The sequence below is a fragment of the Clytia hemisphaerica genome, unplaced genomic scaffold (genome assembly GCF_902728285.1).
Source record: "Clytia hemisphaerica strain Z4C2 unplaced genomic scaffold, Clytia hemisphaerica genome assembly, whole genome shotgun sequence".
NCBI lineage: Eukaryota > Metazoa > Cnidaria > Hydrozoa > Leptothecata > Clytiidae > Clytia > Clytia hemisphaerica.
The window spans coordinates 487,305-513,325 of record NW_027104353.1 but is presented as its reverse complement, the minus strand read 5'-3'; the positions used below and the strand labels follow the sequence as shown (position 1 = coordinate 513,325).

General features: G+C 33.5%; 2 protein-coding genes across 2 annotated transcripts in view; one reads left to right on the top strand and one right to left on the bottom strand.

Annotated features, from left to right (window-relative positions):
- Positions 1–296: 296 nt before the first annotated feature.
- LOC136818109 (M-phase inducer phosphatase-like) lies at positions 297–7,120 on the bottom strand. Its single transcript, XM_067074467.1, has 14 exons — positions 6,903–7,120; positions 6,715–6,809; positions 6,435–6,507; positions 6,227–6,274; positions 5,365–5,398; positions 4,808–5,062; positions 4,136–4,531; positions 3,804–3,903; positions 3,362–3,399; positions 3,089–3,151; positions 2,540–2,638; positions 1,868–1,998; positions 1,370–1,487; positions 297–1,146 (listed from the first exon to the last, which is right to left on the bottom strand). Exons 1-14 carry the CDS (start codon positions 7,013–7,015, stop codon positions 1,003–1,005), a joined length of 1,707 nt encoding a protein of 568 aa, XP_066930568.1. The 5' UTR covers positions 7,016–7,120; the 3' UTR covers positions 297–1,002.
- A 5,021-nt stretch (positions 7,121–12,141) lies between these two features.
- The window catches only part of LOC136818122 (uncharacterized), a 35,173-nt gene continuing 21,293 nt past the window's right edge, over positions 12,142–26,021 (top strand). Inside the window, exons 1-17 of the mRNA XM_067074479.1 lie at positions 12,142–12,307; positions 14,496–14,954; positions 15,150–15,685; positions 15,943–16,234; positions 16,437–16,632; positions 16,790–16,842; positions 17,149–17,202; positions 17,541–17,615; positions 17,820–17,933; positions 18,370–18,521; positions 18,873–18,974; positions 19,466–19,507; positions 20,181–20,334; positions 20,545–20,604; positions 21,216–21,497; positions 22,061–22,140; positions 23,231–23,390. Of these exons, the coding sequence (XP_066930580.1) occupies positions 12,281–12,307; positions 14,496–14,954; positions 15,150–15,685; positions 15,943–16,234; positions 16,437–16,632; positions 16,790–16,842; positions 17,149–17,202; positions 17,541–17,615; positions 17,820–17,933; positions 18,370–18,521; positions 18,873–18,974; positions 19,466–19,507; positions 20,181–20,334; positions 20,545–20,604; positions 21,216–21,497; positions 22,061–22,140; positions 23,231–23,390 (2,838 nt within the window). The 5' untranslated portion in view covers positions 12,142–12,280. The remainder of the gene's footprint in view (positions 12,308–14,495; positions 14,955–15,149; positions 15,686–15,942; positions 16,235–16,436; positions 16,633–16,789; positions 16,843–17,148; positions 17,203–17,540; positions 17,616–17,819; positions 17,934–18,369; positions 18,522–18,872; positions 18,975–19,465; positions 19,508–20,180; positions 20,335–20,544; positions 20,605–21,215; positions 21,498–22,060; positions 22,141–23,230; positions 23,391–26,021) is intronic.

The following is a 26,021-nucleotide window of genomic DNA, read 5'->3' as shown; positions in this document are numbered from 1 at the left end:
TAGGATCTAGCATTTTAATTGTTTTCGGAGCGCGAGATCAAAAAACGTAGGCGGCAAACCCTATTTCACATCTCTCAAACCGGTGAAATTGCATATTTTAGTCACGTGACTTTGGTAGGAAATCCTTCCAAACCTAGGCTTCACTTTTCGATAAAAGCCGCAAATCTAGCCATTCGGGCTTTACAGATATCTGTGACTCAAACCCTTTCAAGAGGTTTGATAGTTTACTCGGAAATCATAATATATATCTAAATAATCTTAATTACAGTCTGAAGAAGAGAATGATACCAAAAGACTTCTCAGGTTTTAAGAAATATTTCGTATTCATAAGTATATCTTCGTTTGTTATAAAGATAAAACATTAAAATAAAATCAAATGGTAAATAAAATTGCTAGGGCAGAAAAATAATTTTTATGCCGTAAAATGAAAATAATAGTAGAATTTCCAGGATGAACACAATTTCGAACAAACTTCTTGGTCTTGAAATGGAGAAAGGGTGCTTTGTATATAGTCGGTCATCTTTACTTTTCTACAATATGCGCCGGCGCATTAGAAATGACCAACCCATTCAGCTTCAAGCCAACCCTTTTCAGTCCATTTCAAATAACCAAACAAACTCAAATAAAAACAAACTCTATTCTACCACTGCATACAGCACACGAATAAAAATTTCAGAGAAAAATAAAACTAAACCTAAAAAAAATATTTAAAATCTTTTTGGACAGTCATTTTGTAATAAAAATGCTGAACGTCAAACTTCTCCAGCAGCAAATTGGGTTATGATAACATGCCAGTGGTCACAATTTTTATAATATACTACTTACTTAATACAAGGATAACAACAATAATATAATAATAACTATATACGCCTCAGGGTTAGTTTAATATTTTGCAATATTTACATATGAACATTTCTTGACTTTTTAATTTATTCTATAATATTTATAAACGGACACCCCGGGAAGTGAGGTGTCCGGGATTTTTCTGGTTCTGGGATTTTTTTAATATCTTAGGATTGGTCTCCTTCGGTTCCGGCAACTTGACTTGTCTTCACTCCATGATTTTGATCTTTTTGAAAAAAGTTTTAATTGTTGTTGGTATTCAGGATCTAACATTTCTCGGTATTCTTTAGGTTCACAGTATCCCTGAAAATAGGAGAAAAGATATTAGTTTCTAGGTTACTTTACTTTACTGCTGTTTAGATTATCAGACAAAAGGTTGTGAAAGACGCCTCCCAAACTTAACACTTATTTGAAGATTTTGCACAGCTTTCTATTGAATAACGAAAATGACTCATGATATTTAAGTAAGGTTTAAATATTATATCAAACAAAATCTCTATAGAAAAAAACGATAAAAGATACATACTGGTTGGTTACTGTAGAACTCTTTGTAGCCTCCTTCTAGTAAATAAAGCTCAGGATAATAAAGTTCTGGGTAATTCTCTTGGTGAGCATCTCGATCTTTGTTACGAAGAAATCGTGACCTGAATGACAGAAAAATATAGAAAAAATTAATGTTAGTCATTTTCTATAATTTTGCCATACTGTTGGTAGTTAAGTACCATTAATTAAATCATTCATTTATGTGGGAGGGGCCTTTAGAGAAATTTCAGCCCTCATGGAAAATTATTAGTCTTTAAAGCATAATTATCTGATTTTCAGCAAAGGAAAAATCACAGTATTAATGTCAAAAGCGAAGAGTCGTAAAATTTTGTCTCGATCGGAATTAAATTAGGAAAAAAAGGAATAAAATGAGCTTTGGCATAATAAGGGCCAGAGTAAAAGATGCTGGTGCTTAATTATGGCCGGCGTAAAATTGTCGATAAAATGTTTAAAAGAAATGGGCATAAAGTTTAAAACTTACATAGAAGGACCACGTTTCGACGAGAATTCACAATGGAAAATAAGGACAGTTCTTTTCTCATTATCACTCTTTGGTGGGTTCTTCAAAAATCTATTCACCAATTCTTGTTTCTCGAAGATGTTAAGAGCATCCTAGAAACAAGAAGCATTCATTATTACAACCCAGTTCCAATACGAGGTTCTCATAATATTTGAAATATTGTCAGAGGCCCGATATTATTGCATTTTCATCAAAAAAAGAGGAACTCTTACTCCTGAAAACGAGGTTTTGATATAGGCGTTATATACTAAAATTCATCACAAGTAGATTACGGTTAGGTACATAAAAAGCGCCGTTTAAAACATCGAGTACTAGCCAAAGTGCACTTATCAAAAACGAGAAGGTTGGAGAGGAGAAAAAGCTCAGTCAGCTGATATTAAGAAAAAAATTAAGATTAAGAGAGATTAAAAAAAGATTCACGTCACTACTAAGAGACTGAAGTGGAAAAAGGACAGTACTATAGTGACTAAACCTGAAAATATGCAATATTCAAACTGCAACTTGAGCTTATAGTTGTTGTGCATGGCTACCTTCGAATGACGAAAGAACCACTCTTATTTTCCTCTTCTCTCCTTTCTATACTTTTTTTTACTTTTAAGCCAAACCAGAGTACTTGAAAACAACTATAAGTACCTTGATGTGTCCACCTTCGAATTCGTAAGGGTAACGCGAGTCAATGATGTGAAACTCGCCAATAACATCATTGTATTTTCCCTCCAACAAATCAGTCAACTAAAAAGAAAACAAAGAAGTTGAAAAACGATCCAGGTGTATTGGGGCTGGAATTTATGACAGAGAAAAAGCTGCAAGCCATTTGAGAACGATGTCATAAGGTGTACTAAAGTCTACAAGAAACTGATCTTTTCTATTTTTTCTATTTAGCATACTCTTGAATATCTTTTCAACAAGCACAAAACCGCTACTTAATTCTAATTCTATCATAAGTATCATAAGCCTTTTTTGTCTCCACTGCAGATTATTCTGAGATAGACTTTATTATCATTATGTCATGAATTTATCCCTTGCTATAAAGCAACTGGTGCATATCGCATATCATGAATGTATCCCTATCCAAATCGACAAAAGGGTCTCTTACAACATTTTTATGAATTTGATCTCAGTAATAGATCACTTTACTGTAGTGTAATAAACTGTGAAAAATGAGACTTTTAAATAACTTACAGTTTCAGGAGTTATGCCTTTCAGGTCAGGATGTTTGCTTTGACAGGTCGGTAAGCAATATTCCTAAAAACATGAGAAAAAGAAATTCGATCCTTGTTTATCACTAGTGAAATCACATTGAAAGGGTATTAAAATCTCATCGAAGTGTTTATTTAGACAAATCATTTACATCAAATCGCCATGCCAACTGCAGTATCTATTTTTCAAAAAAGCCGCAAACTATAATGACCCTTTTTTAGAGAATTTAAGCGAAATCAAAAGACGGAAAATTACCTTGCTTTTGTCACCAATCAATTTTTTATCATCCATGTCTGTAAAAGATAAAATACGGACAGGCAAACATTACATAAGGTTGATAAAATCTCTCCAAAAGTTAAGTCATTTCATTTGTTTATCAAAAAGAAAGTTAGGAATAGATAATACAGTAAAAACTGTTTAGATAAGCTTTCTTTATCAGAACGTCAAATTATTCTGGGCTTGAGATAAGAAATATTCTTAAAATGTTCTAATTCTAAGTACAGTGGAGTCTCTTTAACTCGAACCTCTAAAACATGAATGTCTCCTTAACTCGAACAAATTTGTGTTCACTGTTGGTATTCGAGTTATGTAAACCCCACTGTATTTTCAGTCCGCAAAGCCTTTGAAATGTTCTTAAAATTTCCGAAGCCTTAATCTTCTTGGAGACTTTCTTCTTATATAAAAAATATATACATACCAAACAGTTTGCTGATATCGACATTTGCATTCTTGGAATGTTTGACATCGAATGATTGCGATCGCTGTAAAGCTCTTGTAGGCGTTGGTAGTTCGAATTTCTGAAACGGAGCGTATTATCATTAAATAATGAATGCAAAAGGTACGAAAACTAATTTGCAACGGGTCTATCAGTGTGATAAACACTTTCCATCTAGTATATTTCCTTTTCGATCATCTAGCCTGGTATAATCTAATGACCTTATTCTAGTAGCTTTTAATAGTTGGTCGGAGAAACCAGAAAAGAGGTGACCAAGAGATGTAAAAGTATAAAAAAATCAAGCAATGGCAAACCTTTTCAGACATGTACAAATCATCAGGATTGGTATCATAAAATGATTTGCTTCGGTAAACATGTCTAGGTCGCTTTTTTCGTTTCATGGGGCTTGGACTCAACGTAGCTGGGCTATCTCTTTTGACGGATAATGAGCATGATCGAGGTCTAGTAGTTGGCATGCCAACTGGTTTGATGAAAATCGGTTTCGATTTAGGGACTTGATTTTCTTTATCAACATCGCTGACTTTTCTTTTGGAAGAGCATAAAGGTTCATTGATTAATCCCATCAAGTTAGCGGGTGCATTGAAGGAAATTGCTGAGTCAGCGATATCACTGGTTAGTTCATCAAAGAAACCATCATCGTTGCTTCCATTTGAATGACCAGAAGACCCAGAATCAAAAATATCCAAATCCTTTAAACAATTTGAAAGAGAAACAATGAATTTAAAATTGCTGACACGCAAATTGAACGCGTGAGTCATAATTCTAAGTATCGAGTGAAATAAAAGTATAGTATCGAAAGAATTTGAAGTATTTTGAACAATGTCAATGATTGAAAATTCGAATAAAATTGACGGAGTAATTATTCAAACAAATTTTACACTGAGAGACAGGGATATATAAAGTGTTTCCTACACAAAATAGAATCTTTAAAAGACCACGAAAATCCCTTGAACTTAAATTCTTACCCTTTGAACAGTGGGAGCAGAATGCGATCGTCCAACGTATTTCCTTCTTTTGATCTCAAAATCGTCATTCAGCTCTGGAAACTGATCCGACATTTCGCAAAGAGATAGATCACTGTGATTTTCTTCCACATTCTCACAACCGCTGTTAAAGATAATCGGCTTCAAGAGATTTTTGGAGGGCCTTGCCGGTGAGTTGTTTTGAATGTTAGCGAGGTCGTCGAAATTCAATGGTTCCAAAGGCTTTCTTGGTAAAACCTGTATTTGAAGGATGAAGCATGATTGGTAAAAATCTTGATAGTTGATTAATACATTGGAATCCATTGCCAGTATTTTTACTTCATATAATTATAAAGCTACAAAACAACGAGCTTTTTAAAAGCAAGATGTTCCGCAGAGAGGACACTGAAACTTATCAACGGAAGAATAACTAGTAAAAAATTGGCATTTCTTTCAAAAAAGCAGATGGCATTTTTAATTGGAAATTGAATAATTATCAGATTCGTTGCGTGATCAACTTCTCTCCGTGGACGAGCACACCAAAGACAATCAGAACTTACAGGTGAAGAAAAACTCCTTCGGGTCATCAATTGCCTACAAAAATTAAAAGAATAGAGGAAAAAATGTTAATGGCTTAAGAATAAAAGATTATAATAATGGTTATTTACTACAGAATAAGCAAAAGGGTTAATCTATAGATTAATTGTAAATACAATTAAGAAGCTCAGTGCGAAGCCCTCTTATTTTGTGATCAATTCTGGAAACAGCTGAGAGTCATTTCATTTAGATTTTTTTTTTGAAACGCGGCGATGAGATTTATTGTACAATTGTACTCATTATTTCTCAATGTTAAGAGTTTTGAGGGTTTTTCTTTCTCGATGAGATGTTAATAAAGAGATGAATATCTCGGTAATCTGTTATCAAAAAAATATCAATAAAGTCTTTTCTCATTGATTTAAATACACGTGCGGATTTACTATTTTAATAAAAAACCTTTCGGGTTCACGTTTAAAAAATAAAATAAAAATGTTTTGAGGTTTTATCGATTGTTTTGTAAACGGACGAATTTATTTTTGAAAACGAGTGATCGATTCAGGGGGTCAATTCAGAAATTGGGAAGTGATGTCAAAAGCATTACTCGACAGGAAATTAATGCAAAATTTTTCCAAATGACTCCTTCTATTTCAAATGGAGACTTCCATCAAAGAAAAACCCTCTTGAGGTTTTACGCACGCACCGAAAAGGAGAAAAAGAAAACCCCAAAATTGCAATGGGAAAACCATGTCAATAGTGATTGCTATTCAGAGAAAACTCCTTGTATCTTTGGCGGGAAAATTGGGAAACCCTTGAAGTTTTTTTCGCAAAGCCGAAAGGTTTGTTTACAGGCAAAACAAAGTTTTTATATTTCTTTTCTAAACCTACCTTCGTAAACTGTGGTTGTGAGAAGGTCCCCCTGAGAGTTTTCGTGCTCTATATGTATTAAAAAAAAAAACACAAAAAGGTTTTAAAAACATTTCATACATCAAATATCAAGGTTTCATCTTTGATCTATAAACAAGGTTTCGTTTGTTTGCCAGTTGTAAAATCACAATTAAAAGACAATGATACAGAACAAAACAATGTTTGTTACCTTATACTCTCAAGGGTTGGTGAATCTATTTCTGGACAGGCGTCCAAAAACAGTGGAGACCCTGCTTCGTAACCTAAAAAAGAAAATTCGGAAGAAATTTTTTTAAATCGAAAAATCAAAAAAGTATCAAATTTCTTTTCCAACGAAATAGTGTTCTGACTGAAAAATTAATCTCCTCTGTTTATTCAATCTGTCTCGAAACAGCATCTTCTTAATCTGCTTACCATCGTGACAACCGACTTCGAAACAATATAACAAATACTAAAAGATTAACACTAACCTGATTCTAGTGATTCTGTAACTGAAGGACTTCTCTCAGGCGTAGGGTTCATAGAATTTGAAAGTGCAAGCTTTCTTCTTGGCGTAGACATCGAACTAAAAGAGAAAATATCAAAATCATAGTTCAAACTTTTCATGAAAGAGTATAATTTTCAACATTTTGTAAATTTGAGAAAGAAAATAATTTACCTGAGTTCGAAGTTGTTCGCCAGTTCTGTCATAGGAGACAGGGTAGAGGAATCATTGGCCTCAAAAGAACAATTATGTATTGGTAAAAAGTTGAGTTTTCTTGACAGATCCATTTTTACTGATTTTTTTGATGTTGTTGTGTTCTGACGGAGAAAGTTGTTCGTCAGATTCACATCCAATAAACTGCTAAACTGTTTTTTTCTGTGTGTTATTTTTATAGCACTGGAAGAGAACAAAAGGAAGGCCATCAAATTAAAAGAAAATAATTATCTCGTCAGCTACCTCCATTAAATCATGTAAGATGGTTCAATTCCTAAATGAGAAATAGCACTTAAAAATATATTTTACATAATTAGAAAAACACCGTCCCTCTCTTTACTTTTCTATAGTAAAAATGATGATATTTCCACTCTTTCTCATATAAATATACATTATTTTCGACGGTTAAAATGTGCCCAGACACAAATAAATATGATCACTCTATCAGCAAATCAGACATCTTTCTTCTGATGTGGTTCAAATATCATGAAGCAATGATCACACAAAAAGAAAGAACGGCCATTATTGAAAAATGTTCAACTAATAACCACATGTCACAGGGGTTTCCTTTGACTGTGCTGTTTATGAAGTACACACTCATCAGCCACTCATGTTTGCTATAAACAAATCCTACTGAAATCTGAGACTAAGTTTTCCTTCATACTTATCACCCTTGCACGCAAAGGAAAACCCCTTTGACCAAACCTAGTGACTTTTTTGAAACCAATAAGTTGATATTAATGGACCAAATTTTGCCAATCATTCAAATAATCAGTGTAGCATAATTAGATTCAAATGAGATTTTGCTACCTAACATTTCAACAATTATTTCATTGATAAGATCATCATCAGCTAATAAAATCAACATTTTGGTGATCTGGTATGTCCTACATATTGACTGAAATGAATAATCCAAATAAACCCAATGAAAGTGCAAAAAATCAATAGTTTCATAATCTCAACTTATGAGAACTATCAATAATACAAACTTTCAAACTAAAGTTATCCAATCATAAAATTCCTGATTCATTGAGCTCTTTTAGAAAAAACTTAGAATTTTTATAACGATGCTAGCAACTAGTAGTAAACAGTAAAAAGAATATTTTCATATTGTAGATTCTATATAGCAAACATTTCAAACAAGTAATTTTGTTGGAAACCGTTGCAATTCAATACAAAATTGTCTTTGAGATGTGATAAGTAAATACTTAATCAAAGTAAAATCCAATCAAAACCTTTATCTGATCATGTTGTTATATGCACCATTTTTCATTGTACATAAGCCTAAATTCTGAACCCCTGGGTTTCAATTTATTCAGTTTCTTATCAATGGCAGAATAGCAGTATTATAACCAAATCCAAGGTTGGAAGGTGATAGTTCTCCAAATCTGTCTAAATAAAAGCTGGGCATTTTTACTTCTTTTATCTAAAAAAGCTGGAACTTATTAAATTCTGTCTGGCTTTAAAATGGACAGAGTTGAATGAATTTGCTCAAGCTACCTGAACCATCTTAAAAAACTAGGCAAATGAAAGAAATGTCTGATTTGTGAAATATAGTCCACAAAAAAATTCTAGATTCTTTATTCGCTAAAAATAAACTTTTAAAATTGAAAAACATGTCAGCTTGTGTCTTGTCACCCATAACTCACCATCTGGGAAGCAAAAATCCAAAATTATAAGGCACTTTTTATTGAAAACAGGGGTTGTGAAAATTTTTTTTTTGTAGATTCGTAATATATATACTAAGATACAGTATAGAATAAAAAGCTTTTCATTAATTTTGAAGTATATACTGTTCCCTCTGTATTGGCATTTAAAACATTTCCTTGGAAAAATTTCCTATTTGCTTACAGTAGAAAATATTTCAAAAATAGTTGCTACTGATAAATGCTACCAAAAAATGTCACAATATCAATGAAGAAAAATGGAGCCCATTAGCATTAGATGTTATTTTTTAGCAAAAATTTGACATTTCCAGCCTTGTCAGCTAAAATTTGGGCCCTGATATTACATCTTGTGTTTACTGCAAGCCTCCCACATGTCTCTAAACCAATCTTTAGTTAACTTGTACAACTTTTTTTTTTGTATTATGTTCTCAAAAAGTACATGAAATGTTTGCAGACCTAAAAATTGAAACTCATCTGATTGATAGCTCAGCAACTACTCTTTCGACTATGAGCTATCTATCTATCTATATATTTAAGTAACATTAGGCCCGAAGGCCCATCTTCGCTACATATAAAATACAAGATTGTTTAATAAAATAATTTTATTCATAAATACCATCATTCTAAAAGCTTCAATTTTCTATTGTGAAAGGTATTGTAATATTTTCCATTTCTAGAGTTTTGAAAAAGAAGTTCAGAAATCTGCTATTTTTAAGTATTTCAGCAAGTATAAAACTCTGCACTGCCATAAAAAGAGAACCACCAGGAGTTAGACACTGAAATCTTCACAGATTTTTCATGCCTTTGACAAGAACAAAACACTCTAATAATGAGACAATTCCAAGAAAGTCTTTTTCTGACCCTTGCTGATTCTTACAGACAGTAGAGAAAAGTTTTAAAAACAAACTTCTAAGAAAACACAAAAAATGGATGTCTTTATCATGATAGTATAAACATATCAAGAAATAAAGAACTAACTTACAATTGGTACATGGTGTTTCATGCTGGCGCAATCTTCAGGCAATGCAGGTGTATTATAGATTTTATTTCAAGTATAAACATAAGATTTTTTCATTGAATTCTATCAACCTAGCCAGATAAAGCTTGGACCCTGCCAACAAAATGTGGACCCATTAACTATACAAAATCTTCTTTAAAAACCTGGTGTATAAGTGGCAAATAATTAAAAACTCCACTGATTCTAGCTAGAAAGAAATTTATTTTGATGCTTGAGTTTTTTCTCACACTCTGCTGCAAAATTATTTAATCATTGTAACAGATTGTAAACCTGCAGGAATATCATCATCTAGTCTGTCTTTTATGGATGAAAAAAGTCCTCTAATTATACCCTTTTTGTCCTCTTTAGTTACAAGATATGCAGAAATTAAAAAGAGGTCAAATACAGAAAGGGGTCACTCACAAATCAATTTTAGGCTAGAAAAACGTCAATTACAACCTACACCTGCCTACACCCAAAAACATCAAACACCTGATTAATCCCTGAAAATTGATGAAAAACTGAATGAAATCCTTTGAGGGCTGTTTTCAAAACAGCCACAGCAATCAAAAAGAAACATGGAGAAGTAACTTGGTATGGAAAAACGAGACCCGCTGCCCACGTAAAAATTGATGTTTCTAGACTTGAAAAAAGTCAACAATCTTCAACCCACCCACACATGCACACACACGTGCGTGTAATATATTGAACTTGAGAGGGGCAGGAAAATTAGAGGTGCTGAAATGAATGTGGCATCAAGCAAAATTAATGAAGGTATTCAACATGGCACTGTGATAAGAAATGGTCTATCAGTTAGTCACACTAGGAAATTAAGCTTTCAGAAAAAACAATATCAGTCATCTACAGGATGTATTTGCAACAACAAGGATGAGAGTTACCTGAATCAAGTTTGCAAGACAATTAATTAAAACTTGAAAGTTTGAAACAAAATAAAACGTGCAGCAGCCAAAATCAACCAACCGAGATTTGTGATTCAATTCCCGACAGCGCTTCGATTCTTAAGGCCTTGTCTATACGCTAAAGTAAAAACAATTCCGCACATGTAATTGGGTCAGTGTTTGAGGTCAGGCAAAATTTCCGGGAAATAGCCTATCCGGCAGTGCGCTGATCTATTAGGTGGATTCTGTCTCCCCCGTAGATCTTTTTCTTAGGAAGTTGATCTTCTTCAAATTAGTTCTCAAGGTTGGCTTGGCTCAAATTTTTTCATCTATGGCTCAAATTTTAGGCAATTTTCCATAGTTTTTGAGAATGTTAATTTCATTAAAAAGCACCAGGTTATTATTTTATGAATCCCTGCCCTTTAGAAGTAGGACCCTGCCGACGCACCGGACTGTCCGGTGTATTTGTCCGGTGGCAAAAAGTATCCTTTCGCTACACCGGACGCAATAAGTCCGGTGTCAGTCCGGTGTTGCATACAGGGAATTTTGGACACCGGACATTTATAAAACAAAAAATTAAGAAACACCGGACGCACCGGACTGGTCATGTCCGGTGTTTTGATTGTCCGGTGGAAAAAATATCCTTCTCCAACACCGGACATACGACTTTCTTAAGTCCGATGTAGAGATTGTCCGGTGGTAAAAAAAATTCTCATTTTACACCGGACTTTCGCGTGTCCGGTGTTCGTTAAGTCCGGTGCGTTGGCAGGGTCCTTTAGAAGTTTTGCGGCGCATATTTTTGCTTGAGAGTCAGGTAAACGATATAGCGCTTTCGCAGCATTAATCTTTGATACGCATTTCGCACACTAGTGTGACTAACTGTCTATTCATCATCAAAAACTACTATTAAATCAACCCACCCTCCTGCAGCCGGGTCCTGGCCTTCATCTTATTAAGTTATCTTATACTGTATTGTATTTATAGAGCCTGAAAAACAAGGGACCCTTTTTATGACACATTCTCACACCCCATTTTGCCTCAATCCCCAAATCTTAGTTCAGAGCACCCTGCTATCCCCCCCCCCCCCAAAAAAAAAAAGAAGTTAAAAGCTAATAAAAAACTTTGCAAAAACAACTTCTCCCTCAACTTTTCATTACAGAATGAATACCTTTCGTCAAGGATGAGAAGCACAGTTTGCTCTATGTCAATATTTCTTCGATCAATTTTGAACAGCAATAGACATTTACTTTTTACAAATCTAACCCATTCATGAATGAAAACGAATGAAAAGAAATTCAGGTAATCCGGAGTTACAACAACCGGACGAGCCGAGTCGAATGATTGACAAAAAGTTTTTTTTTACAACTTTGAACAACAGCGCCAAACTAGCCTCGACCGGCTAGTTTCTTCATCAAGTGATAGGAGATAGTCTAAATAGAATGTAAAGCCCTTCCCCGTTTTGAGTTTTAAACCTTTTGTGAGAGGCCTCCACTTTCTCTTTGGTCTTTCTAGATTTTAGAGCAACGCGGTGAAGAGCACAGTTTCAAACAGATATCTCTCTTTCTAGATGACCTATAAAGAAAATTCAGGGCAACTTTCTCCACTCTAGTTATTAAAATAGAGATCCGTGGTATCTTGGTTCCTTGTAAACAAATGGTAGCTAAAGCTGCGAGTACCTTAAAAAATTTGGAATTATTTTAAAATCTAAAGCTGAAACAGTCACAAATGCGAACTACTGACTGAATGTGAACGTCAGGACATTCATCAAATTGTAAAATGCCCCCAATTTTTCCTACAAAGAAGGTAGGAATTTCTATTTTGGTGTTTGGTTTTTACAAAACCCCTATATTTAGACCCCATGCCATGTGAGGGGAATTGGGTAGTCAGTTCAAGGTGCTGACGGGACGCTCATTAGTAAGTGTCTATAGTTGAGAGAATAGGCCTCTAAAGCCTCATGCAACTCAACCAAAATAGAATAGACTGATTCCCATTAAATTCTGCTGTGTTTTTATTTATTTCACCACGTCCACACCACGTACCAATGGAAATAACAACGACCAGCCATTTTTCTAAGAAATGGCAAAAATAATATGAATATGTTAGAAAACAAGGTTCTTATCGTGAAGTCGGGTAACTTGCATCAGTGGAGGCTAACATGCATAGCCCTCAAATGACTGACCAACAACACAGCAGCAAAATGTCAAAACAAATGAACTACGCAGCTGGCGCTCGCAGTCCCTACTCTACCATTCATTTTTGTTTTGATTCAACTTTGTATTTTAAGGACCAGCCAGGTCATTCATTTGAGGGCTAAATGTGTCGGAAATTCCACTCTTTTTTAACTGTTTTTTCTTCTCTCACCTTGGAAATTTTGAATTTTGGGGAAAACTTTTGCCCTCAGAAATCCTGTGTTGTCCGCCCCCTGTTACAGACGAATTCTGGAATGGTCCAATGGCAAAAGACACATCTGGACTTACTTTTTACTTTACAGTCTCTAACAGTCTAATAGTTTGTAGTTATTTTCTCTGATTTTTTGGGACTTTGTGAATTATTTTCTATGTTTTCCAACAATTTGAATGATTTTCAGAAAGGTGTGGAAACGATGCAAAGTCCAGGACGAATTGTTATTTGTTAAAACTGAGGTCTACGTCAAAAAAAGTTCTGATTTTGGCGGGTAAAATTTCTGGGGAGGGGGGCTCAGGGGTAAGTAAGTCCCCCAAATGGGTCCAGGGCTCGGCCTTGGTGAGGGTCAGGGGGCGGGGAAGCCCCCCCGAATACCCTGGTATATTTGCTCTTCTTAGCCTAAAAGTTGCTCAAATTTTGCTATATTTTGTAGTTTTATGATTGAAAAGGTTAGAAAATAGCTTGTATTCTAAGTACTTCTAAGGTGGATGCGCTTAAACCTGGTGTAATGAAATTGGGTGTTAGAATGGCAGTTCTTCTCTCGTTTTGAAAATAAAATTCTGCGACCAGATTTGGCATCTACATCTGTTATTTCTATATTATTATTCGTTTTAAGTTTAACTAAATGCTATACTTTGAAATCACACGAACAGAGTAGACGGGTCTCCCAGCTACGTCTAACCTTGCATGCACCACAGATCATGCCAGAAAAGCATTTCTGAGGGCTATAATTTATATTGTACAAACTACAAACCAGACTATATTAAGAGACAATCACAAAAGAGTGCTTGTTTTGAGTTCCAAGCCTGACCTTAACTGATGATAACCCAATTTCTTGCCAATCTGATACAAAACCACACCCAAACCTCACCCATACCCAACTCTACTACTGCAAGTTGGTCTAATGTTGACACCCCTCTTCTAATTCTGACACCCTTCTTTGGAAATTGGAATAATAGGAAGAAGTACTGTGAAGTTAACCAAATAATATGGGAAGAACCTGTGTGAGTGGATTAATATCAGTATTTTCTTTGATGTTTGAGAGTTTGGTTGATTCTCAATGACTTTTTTTAGCAGCATGTGACAGTCAATGATAAACAGAACATTGAATTCCCATCACCTCATCTCATTATCCCCTTTTTCTTTATTTTTAAAAAGTAACTTAGGAAACAATATAATGTGCAATACGTAGACAAATAAATGTTTATTAAGGAAACAACCATAAAATTAAAGAAGAAAATTTGATTTCAGGGGTCATTGACTCTACTGCATCACTGAATTTAAGCCTAGAATTGGTGTGTGAAAAAACTAAAACGAAGCTCAATGTGGATAGAATTACACACAAAAACTTGCAAATGTAATGGAATGGTTAGCTATTTAAAATAATTTGGACATTTTTCTGAACAGGCTGACTCGGTTTTGGTTGGTTGAAAAATATTGGAAGTTGATTCAGGTTGATTCTCTTCCTTTTATTTCAAAATTTTATTTTTAATAATGATTTGATTTGATCCTTGATGACTGTCATCCTTATTGAGTTCTTTTGAGTTTCTTTTTTACATGCCTTTTTTTTTGCCTTTTATTTTTTTAGATGATGCTGTTTTGGTTACTAATGTTATTAAATGTTATTGGAACAGCTCAATGTCAAAACACATGCAATAATGGGAATGAGCATTCATTGATGAACATCAGTACAGTTTATACTAAGGACAACTTAATAGGATCATATGACAACTTGCTCCATCAAATCAGGAAGGAATTTTTCATAGATCAAATAGAAGTACCTTCTACAAACAATCTATTATACTTCAATATTACCATTGAACCCTGCCGTAATGAAAGCTCGACATTGAAAATCAATTGTACTAATTGTGTTTTGAAAATAATTAATGGTATAAATATCGATGAAACAACCTTCAGAAAAGATGTTTTAGGAAAAGAGCTTGTCACAGTCTCATTTGTGATATCAAATCAGTTAAATAACAATGTCATATTTGACATAACATTACAAGAAAATGGGACACGTCTGTTAAAGAAAAATCTATCTAAGGTTTGTTGATGATTGATCTTTCTCAGTTTTTAAATTGCATAATTTTCCACATTAACTGAGCATCATCAAATTTTATATTTTTCACTTCAAATGAATTTCAATACCAACCTTCCCTAAATAAAATTATAAATTCACTCTTTACAGTATTCTTGTGCTCTTTAATTCTAGTATCTTTTTAATCTTTTAATTTCATAGATTGTATGTTACCCAAACGATGCTGCTGCTGGTTCTTTTTTCACATTAACAGGTGAACCTGCAACTAACCTTGTCTCTGGTGATACCATCTCAATATCAATCAATACATCTTCCTATCACAATGAATTGTTCCTTGTACTCCCAATATCAAACCAAGAATTCAATTATACGACATCTTCAACTACCTGTAAACAAGTTCTCACAACAAAACTTAAGGATATTAATGTCTTCAGTTTGGAAGTGAATAACAATAATAAATGTATCGTGGATATAATAATTTTGAATATAAAGCCAGCAACAACGATATATGCCCATTGGTATCCTGTATCTAATCAAACGAAATGCTTATCTTCAAACAAAAACTTGCTACAGCTAGACTCCAAACCTGTTCAAATTTATTACAACACTTCAAGAGAAACAAACGATCTTCTTGCTGGTGAAGCCTTTTTCTTAACAGTAAATTTGGAATTTCCAAAGACAGAAGTGAATGCCTTGACCATTAATATTAGCTTTATTGGCGATGAATTGCTTGATATGTAAGTTGATTTTTAGTTATTACATACAATCATATATTTTAGACCTCGTATTGCATGAGAATGTCTCTATTTCAGAGCTAAATTTTTCTCATAAAAAACTTGAGTTTGCTTTATTTTTACTTCACATTTAATTTAAATGTGTTTATTCTATAACAAAACATCGCTGAACATAGCAAAACTCCAAAGAGGCATTTGACACTATTACCTACCTACAATTATGTCAATTTGTTTATTTTAAACACTAAAATATTTTTAAGGAATATTGCTTCACTCACATACATCAATGCTGTTTTTGAGAATGATCATATGACGTCAGTCATTACTAACCAGTCATCCAATGGAATCGCACTAGTCATTCCATCATACATTTCAAGTGCTCCTTCAAACATAACTATTGACCTTGAAATGCAAATAATAGATGATGCTTTTCAGGCCAGTGGTCGAAGTGGCGCTGTTTCGATTCAGTGTCTATCTTCGATCAAGTCCTTCAGAGTACAAAGTATCGGACCTATTTTGAAACCTGCTCTCACTTTGGAGAAGAAAGCAGAGGTAAGATTCTTAATACCAAGTGTGTGTTGCTAATTTACTCTGATGTTTGATATTGATTTTGTTGTTCTTTAGAATTGGAACAACAACCATAATACAAAAACCTATTTTTCATTTTGAATTGCTAAATATTTAAGGATTTGAATTTATTTTGATCCCATAAAATTCAGGAAAATGAAGTTCTTTTTAATCAATTTTTCTTTAGGTTTTTGGTGAAAAGCGAAATTACTTGAGGACTGAATTAGTTTTGAAGCACCAAACAAACTCTTCAGATATCGCATTCAATGTTGGTATATATGATGGTTTTCCAGGAATGCAATTGGTTTCAGTTCATCAAAGTCAAGAAGAAGTTGTGACATATACTGACTTTCTAATCAATTTCAAGATTAACGCTTTTGGAGGTACTGAATGTTTTTTCTCAACATTTCAATGGTTGTCTTCATAAGACTCACCTTCAAAATCCTCCTAGTCCTAATAATTGTAAATTTTAATTATGTTCAAACCTACAATGAGATAACTTCTTATAATATTTTCTGAATATATTTTTCTTGATTTCAGTACAAGAAGAGTCTACTTTCGTCTACATCACAAAGTTTTCTTCCCTTTGGGAGGTTTGTATTGTACATCTTACCACTTTTTTAAAGTCGTCGATTTACTTTCTTGAAACACATGAAACTGCCTTTAAATTTTTTCTAAAATTCCTTTTTGTTTCTAAAAAGAAACTATTTAGTCAAATAAAATAAGTTTTATTGAGTATCTTATGGGCCCTAATTTAATGCGGACCATCTTTGAATCACTTGACTTTCTTGAGCTTACATATCAAAATAGGACTAAAGTCAAACCACTTAAAATTTAGCATAGAAATAATTGGGCATAAAAAGGCTAATAAATAATTTGATCCACTTTGTACATTTCAGCCATCTGAATCAAGGACTTACAATAACACAGAATTGATCTGGACGTCAGGACAGGTAATAGCCTGGATATCCAAGATTTAGATTATTTTCTTATAATTTGGTGTTTCTGCCATTTACTGTACCTTGATTCTTGTAAACCCGGTGTCGACAAATCTTTAGTTTTACAAATATTTGAATTGCATCGCCAAAGTCAAAGTATACATACACTGCACCTCTTACATTGCTGTAGAAACAGTAAACTAGAAACATCAAAATTTAAAAAAAGTTCGCAGCCTGGATATCCAGGCTAGTGAAATGATTTATACAGTTTAAAGAAAAAATCACTCCTACTCCTGCTTGAATGATGATTTTTTCTTATTGTCAATTTATTATATTTTGCACATTTTCTTTAGGTTAACAGTCCCATCTACAAGAAGGTAAACAATGGAGCAATTTGTCTTCATCAAAATGTCAAAGAAGAACAAAATGTAATTCAGACCCTTCCTTTCTATTTGCATCTTTTGCAACAATTAATCAGTCAAAAACATTTCAATCTTTTATTGAAAGATATTCATAAGGCCACTTTGGATATTGATGGCTGCATGTAAGCAAGAAATTTGCAAAAAGACTTGTAATAAACATTTCAGGTGATTCATAAAATATACTTTATTTCCTATAATATCTTGTTACAGGTTGTCTTCAATTATGGATACTTGATATTAGCAGTTGTCTTGGGAATCTTCTTTGGGATTGTCATTGCTTTCATCATCATTCACCTCTTGAAAAAGCTGCCACAATTTAGGAATGTAAGAATGCTATTACTCGTGTCCTTTCAAGGTCACGAAGGTTGTCAATAATGGTAGTCCATATCTTCTGAACACCCCTACCATTAGTGTTATTTAGACTTAAACTATCAAATTGTAGGCTTTGGTTGGAAATAGTCTTATACTGTTGATACATCCTGTGAATTCAGGTAAATGATTCAGAAGTTTCAGAACTTGCAGCCAACCTAAAATAATCAAAACTTACCTTAACCCTATTTTTCCACCACCCTTGCGTTGGGTGAAAGAATAGTGTTTTATTTGCTAGTAGCTCACCAATGAAAAAATCAAACCGTCTGAAGTTGTGCATTGTTGCATTGACTTTCTTTTAGACATAGAACTTTGATGTAATTTCTCTGTGTTGAACACAAAGCTCTTTGTGGCCTTTAGATTTGATAGCTATGTATTCTAATTTTGACAGTATGTTCTTCACACCGATGAAGTTGATGAAAATGAAGAAGAGAATGCAAAACAATCAACAAGGAGAACCAAATCCAAACTACCTGATTATTATCTCTTGTTTGATCCACAAGACACTGAAGAAGTTGTTGAAAAAACTTGGAAAGAAAAATTGTAAGCAATTTCCTATTCCCAAAGGAGCAGCCTAAGGTTACCTATATCTAAATTAGGAAACTATATGTCGAAAACTAATTTAATTACTGCAAAAACTGCGGCTTCAAGCTTGGTAACATTTAAATTCCGAATCAGCACCCTCAAATTGACCAACATCAATTGTAAAAGCTTGGTCACGGACATTTTGAAAAAAAAGGGAAAAATTTTTCTTTTTTAGATAATACGAATTAACTACACATTTCTAGGCAAAAAGGGACTGCTTCAACCTAAAATTAACCAAAAATTATTTAAAAAAGTAAAGCATCCAAGTACTTTAGAGACAGACTTGAGATAATGTTTTTATTTCTTCAGAAATGAAAAATTTTCCAATGGACGTATGAACAAGAAAGAAGATGTCGAAAAGGATCAAAAGTTGCTGACCAATCTGCTGAAAGAAGACCATCAATCATTACTGTATGACTTCATCATTTTTATGTCTTATGTTTTGTTTAAATTTTTTAAAAGTTTATGAAGGATTTCCAAGTTAGTGGAGGAGCAGAATCAGGCCTTTTATGGAGTTTGGCGAAAATTTGGACAGAATTTTTAAAATTAGGTTCTTTTGTGAGAGACTGAAAATTGGAATTTTTGAGCCCGGAAAAATCAAATTTCAGAATTGGGAAAAATATTGAATTAAAAAAAAAATGTTGGTCCTTGTTTTGACAGTTTGACGAAATTTTAAGAGGAAAATGAGGGAATGGCAGAATTGACAACATTGTCAACCTGATGACCGATGACGGGTTTTTGGAATTTTTTCGGAATTTTGAAAGATTAAAGAATGATAAATTTATTATTTTAGACATTTTTAAATTCATACGTCATTATTATAAGGGAACAACCTTTCGAAGTAATTCGCAATACACGCTTTGCATTAGACACAAATCACACAGCTTTCTTTTACATTGTAGGAAAGAAATGGATGAAAAGAAAGACACTTTGTGGACAAAGCTGTATGTATTTCTTTTTCAAAGGAAACTTTCTGATTTTGAAAATTACTACCTTACTAGCCTAAAAAATAAAAGCCTAAGATTTTTTTCTACATTAATGGCCCTAATTTTTGTCCACGCATACAGTCTTTTTCAAATAGAGTCCCCCCCCCCGGTTTTTTCCAGTGTTTTTATCTGTGTTAAGGAGTGATACTTTAACTAACAAAAATCGTGCCTTGTTTGTTGACATCATTTTGAACTATTGCTCTATGTATTTGTTATCGTACTTGTTAATAAACATAATTGGTGAACAATGTTCTATGTGCATTTTCAAATGATTTTTTTATACCCTAGAAATACTAGGCTACTACACTTTGCCAAAGATTTTATCTAATAACTCATTCTTTCTGCACCGTGCATTATAAAGTCCGATCTTTGGTGACTATCTTCAATAATGCGCACTTTTCAACAGATATTCTTTTTTATCACATAGAAAGAAAGTGCGCTCAATATGCTGACTAAGCAGAAATGACAAAAGAATTTGTCCTTGTGCGGCACAGGAAAGGGAGAAAGCTGCTCTTTCTTTTGTTTAAAAATGCTGTGTAAGCAAATGGTAGGAGATGCGTTAAATGATGTCCTTAAAATACCAACTATCATAATTATCATAATTACAATTATAACTGCTTTGATTTACTAGCTGTTTCGACTTGGACCTTGCGGTATCATCAAAGTTCACAATGTTGGCCTCAATTCGTCAATCTTTTTCTCAACATATCATGCAATATTTCATCAAAGTATGGAGCAGTGTCATTCAAAGAAAATTGAAAGAGATTGACACTGATAAAACAAAGGTCAATATTTTTTTTTACGTCTTGATAATTTTTATTCCTATTTTATATTTTTTTTCCTGCTTGTTATAAACTAATGTACATGTAGGCCCAAAATGGTCCACTTTTCATATCTTAATGATGGGTTTTTTAAATTGTCAGAACTTTAATGAAAACTTTCCTGCAAATAATACTGTATAATTTGCAAATCTTCCTTTTTTTCCTATTTTACAGCACGACGATAAAATGATATCTCCTCGACTTTCTGATAAAGATCTTCAAAATTATCATGAGGTATTGAATTTTTACAAAACTATTTTAATAAACTGATATTCTTGGTTTGCTCTAGCTTTGCATATCTTCCATACTTTCAATGGATTCTCCATCCTGCAAGATAAAAATAATAAAATGTCTTTAAATGTTTTAAGACAGTCGCAACCAGTGGATGGGGGGGGGGGTTGGTACAAAAATTTCAGACATATATGAGTACTAAAAGGGTTTTCAAGAATTATTCGCGTACCACCACTCTATTTTAGAAAAGGGCTATTTTAGTACAAATATACTATTTTTGGGAGCATTTAGACACAAAGACTACACAATTTTGGTCTTCTCAGGATAAATTTTGTCTTCTTGGGACGAATTTTCTCAAGAATGCTGATTTTTGCAACATAATATTTATTTTTTGGCAAAAATTGATACTTTTATAAACGATGCTGCTTTATGAATTGAGCAAACATTTTTACAGCAATAAATGAACTGAAATAAAATGAAAGTTTTCTTTAAGAAATAAGAAATATAACGACATTATGTCAGAAATTTTAGTATCGACCCCCGTGTCGTAGCACAAGTTCCATCAATCTAGTTAGAAAACCAGACGTATAATTTACTTTGTAAAAAAATTATAGTCAAATGATGGAAAATTGCTTAAAGATCTCCTGGATGAGGGAATTCAAATCTTCAATGATGGAATGCAGAAAATCCTTAAACAACCTCAATTTCCCTCCAAAACAAGTGAAGAAGAAAAAGAGAAAAAAATGGCAGAGTTTGAAGAAAGACAGAAAGATTTGCGACTGGAATTGATGCAAGAATTCACTTCAATTTTCGAAGGATTATTGAATATGTTATTCTCCTTGAAATGTTCAGAGTTGATGGAAAATCATCGCGTGCAATCATTATGTTGCAGCTTCGTAAGTTTTACTACAATCACAACAATAATACACGTTTTTCATAAGAACAAACTATATAAGAACATAAGTCTTCGATGGCCAAAATGTTAGGAACATTTTAAGGCTTTGCAGACTCTAAAACACTTGATTTTTAGGAAAACGGGCAAACATGCTCAAAAAATGATGAAAATAAGTTAAGAAGATTTTTTAGGTTTAACACTAAAAAAGTTAAGAACATCTGCGGGCTTCAAAAATTTAGATGTTCTTTTAAAAACAAACATGTACTTAGCAGTAAATCAAGAATTTTCCAAATAAAACTTTAATGTAAAGATCTTTTAACCTTACTGCTCATACATCCTGGCTAATATTGTAGCTAACAGGCAATAGTTTTTGAGGACCTGGGAATAAGAATATAATGTTCTATTACACACAAAATGATCATTTTCAATCTACCATTTGGTGAGAACCTCTACATCGAAATTCCAGCCCTCGCAATGTTTTTTGATTCTTAAAGCTATTTCTAGAGATAATTGTAACGCATCGATTTTCACGAATAAGATATTTTTGATCTCTTATATTGCTAGGTTCCTTTGAAGTCATCTGTCCCTGTCTTGGTTCATTTCATCCAGCAGAAATTCACAAGCGACATTTTCAAGATACGAAGGTTAGTTATTACCAAATCTTTCTTTTGAGAAGGTCATTTTTACGATAATTGCATTTTTTTTGTTAATTTTTCATGCTAGATTTGAGAGATGGTTAAGAGAGTGCATTGTATTTTTTTTTTAAGACTACCTTAAGGGTTGGTTATACTCGCTGACTGTACCTAAATTTTAAACATATAGTGTATGGCTGATTACATTTTTAAGTTTGAGATGAAAAGGGCGAGCGGTGTGATTAATTCGTAGGCCTGTTTTTTTTTTTTGCAATCACCTCGGCAAAAACAAGAATTTGTACTAGTAATCGTATGGTTTGGAGTGCAATTAACGATTAATCACGAGTAACAAAGGAGAAAATAGTAATTTGCACGAGTCCGAAGGACGAGTGCAAATTACGGTATTTTCTCCTTTGTTACGAGTGATTAATCGTTAATTGCACGACAAAACATACGATTCCGAGGTAATCGACAGTAAATAGTTTTGAAAAAGAATCTTTTTCTAACTTTTATATTTTTGTAAACATTCGAAAACCTCCTTTTTTTCTTTTGTTTAAAAAGAAAACATTGCAGTGTAATTTTTCTTTGTTTTCAATTAAAAGAAGCTATTGTAACGTAAAATTTCTTTGTTTTTTATTATATATAGTAAAAAAAAGTCTCGGACACAGGACTTGGGAGAGAAAAGAATAAGGGGACAAAAGTGTACCCCCGCCGAAGAGTGCAAAAAGTGGTAATAGTGCAATTAACGATTAATTGCACTCCTCTAAACCAATCAGATTCGAGTAATTTTGCACGGCTGACGATTACCATAGTAATATTGTTAGACAATTGATCAATTTCGTTATAATATTAATCGAACGTTTTGATTTATTAAAAAGAAAAGCATTCGAATTTTAAGTTTTAAAAATCAACATTGAAAAAACATAGCAACAAACGCACACCGCTTTGGGAAAAGAGAAAACTACAAGATCTTCTTAGGCCATAACGATTACCGATAAATAACATGGCTTTTGGGATAAAATAGCCCCTCGTTTCATTGAAAACATTTTAAATCTATATTGAGCCAATGGTAACAAATCATTGCTTTCATTTTGCATTTTAGGAAAGGAGAAATTTCTCAAAACCTCCAGGTAGAGGTGGAGAAAGTTTTGAAATCGGAGTTGTTTGATTTCCATCACTATCTCGCAACATCTTTACTGAATTTGGTGGAGAGAGATGAAAAAACAGTCTTCACAGCATTCCTTAATAAAGTCAAATTTTGGGTGAGTTTAAATCTTTAAAAACGGTTATGTCTAGACAGGTACATAAAACTTCAAACTTTAAATGATTGACAAAGGTGTATAGGGTCTTCCTTATTGACAAATATAACAATCTTATTTCATAAATGAATTTTCAAGATATCGAAAATTAAAACAATAAAACTTTCATCATCATATGAAATAAAAATTAAACAATAAAATTTTCATCATCATTTCATTTCACTTGAATGTCAGGTTCATGATATCGGACTAAGTGACCATTGTTTTCTCTGTGTGAAAAGAGATAATAGTAACCTTCCAAAAGCAGCACCAAAATTCGTTACTAGTAGATCCTTTAAAAACTTCAATCAATTAGACTGGTCTAATGCTCTAAATAGCATTGACCCAAACATAGCTGCTGATGCTTTGAATGAAAATGTTCTGAAAGTCTTAAACATTCACGCCCCTATTGTCAAACGACGTCTAAGGGAGTCAAGACCTTCTTGGATATCCGAAGAGCTGCTTAAATCTATATTAGACTATCTAAAAAAATAGCATCAAGAACAAAAGATGGTGAAGATTGGGCAAACTTCAAACAGCAAAGAATTTTTGTCATTAATCTGAAAAATCGTTTGAAGAAGCAGCATTATCAAAATTTGCTAGATGAAAACTATGACAACCCAAATATACTGTGGAAAGTTCTAAACGAGTTAGTACATAACGAGAAGAAATCCAGCAGTACCCCGAAGTTCATAACTGAAGTGTAGAATTATCTGAGCCAAAGGCTATAGCTGCATCTTTCAATAAATCTTTTGCAACAGTAGGTTCTAAGCTCGCTTCTGTATTTCCTTTTTCGGACACCATATTTGCCCAAAGGTTGTTAAAAATGATTTTAATTTTTCTTCCATCTCTCTCACTTCTGTCGTGAAAATCATTTCTGGATTAGATAATGGCATATGTGTAAAATCTCTTTAAAGCTGGCTCACCAATCCTATCTTATTACCTTGTCCATATTTTAAATCTCTCTTGCTACTGGTGTCGTCCCACGATGTTGGAAGAAACGAGTTACCCCTGTCTACAAAAACAAGGGAGATAAAGACGACGGAAATAACTACAGACCTATAAAAAATCAAAATTTATTTCACTACATAAAAATAGAAGCTTTTCGGCTTACGCCATCATCAGTATACAAGAATGGTAAAAAATCACAAATTTGTATCTAAAATGTTGAAAAAAATTGCCTAATTATCTACAAATAAAAAAGTTATTAATAAGCGCTTGATAAAAAATTCGTTAAAAAACATAATGGGTAATAAAATTTTATTTTATTCCGTGGAGTAAATCAAGTGATGCCATTTCTAAAAAGTTGTAATTGTTTTGTTTCTATTTGGTTGTTTAATGATGGTCCCATAGTAGCAATAAATCAGGCTTCCAGAAATTTCCTTTCCTTATCGTTAATTGGAGCTTTTAAATTTTTTTTACCATTCTTGTATACTGATGATGGCGTAAGCCGAAAAGCTTCTATTTTTATGTAGTGAAATAAATTTTGATTTTTTATAAACTATGGCGAATGGATTCAACAACAACTACAGACCTATTTCGTTACTTCCTGTCTGTATATAAAGGTTTTCGAAAAACTCGTTCATATCCAAGTCTCTACTTTCCTAGACGAACAAAACATCCTTAGCAAATACCAATCTGGATTTAGAAATGGTCGCTCCACGGATACAGCAGTCCTTTGTGTCTCCGACTTTGTACTTGAGGAGGTAGCCAAGGGAAGGTATGTTGGAACAGTCCTTGTGGACTTGAAAAAAGCCTTCGACACTGTCGACCATAAAATCCTCCTGAAGAAGTTATTTTGTCTAGGTCTACGCGAAAACTCCTTTGATTGGTTTGAGTCCTATCTCAGTGAAAGAGAGCAGTGCTCAAATATTGGAGATGTCCGATCTTCTTTTATCACCGAAGGAATGTTTGGTGTGCCCCAAGGCTCCGTTTTAGGACCTCTGTTATTCCTTTTGTATATCAATGATATCTTTAGTTGTATTGATAAATCTCGCACCTTCTGTCATCTTTATGCAGATGATACCATCATCATTCAAAGTGCAAAAAATCAACTTGAGTTAAAAAGTAACTTAGAAAGCCAACTTGTCAACCTCAGCAAGTGGTTTTTCCAGAACAAACTTTCTGTCAATACCGACAAGACGGAAGTCATCTTTTTGGGAGGCCTAGAAATATGTCTGAGTGTAAGGTTCTCCCATCAATCAAATTCCAAGACAGTGAGGTTACCAGGCCTCCCGCTGCAAAATCCTTGACGCAGTCTTGCAAAATTCCGTAATCTAAACCTTCCAGATGTTGAAAATTTTCCCGACCTTCAGAGCTTTAGCGTGTCGGAAGAAGATTTCACCATCTGCTGGGTGCCAGATAAATTAACACCAACACATGCCAAACCTGTATGCATATAACAGGCTTCATCGACGAAAACTTTCAGTATGACTTTTGATTATTATTGTGTTAAAATTTACTGCTCGAGTTATATTTCAACATTTTGAAACAAAGGAATATAAATTATACCGTATCATTGAATAATAATGTAACCAAATGGTAACCAAAAAACGATGTCAAATATTTAGGAGTTATTTTTGATGAAGGACTAAG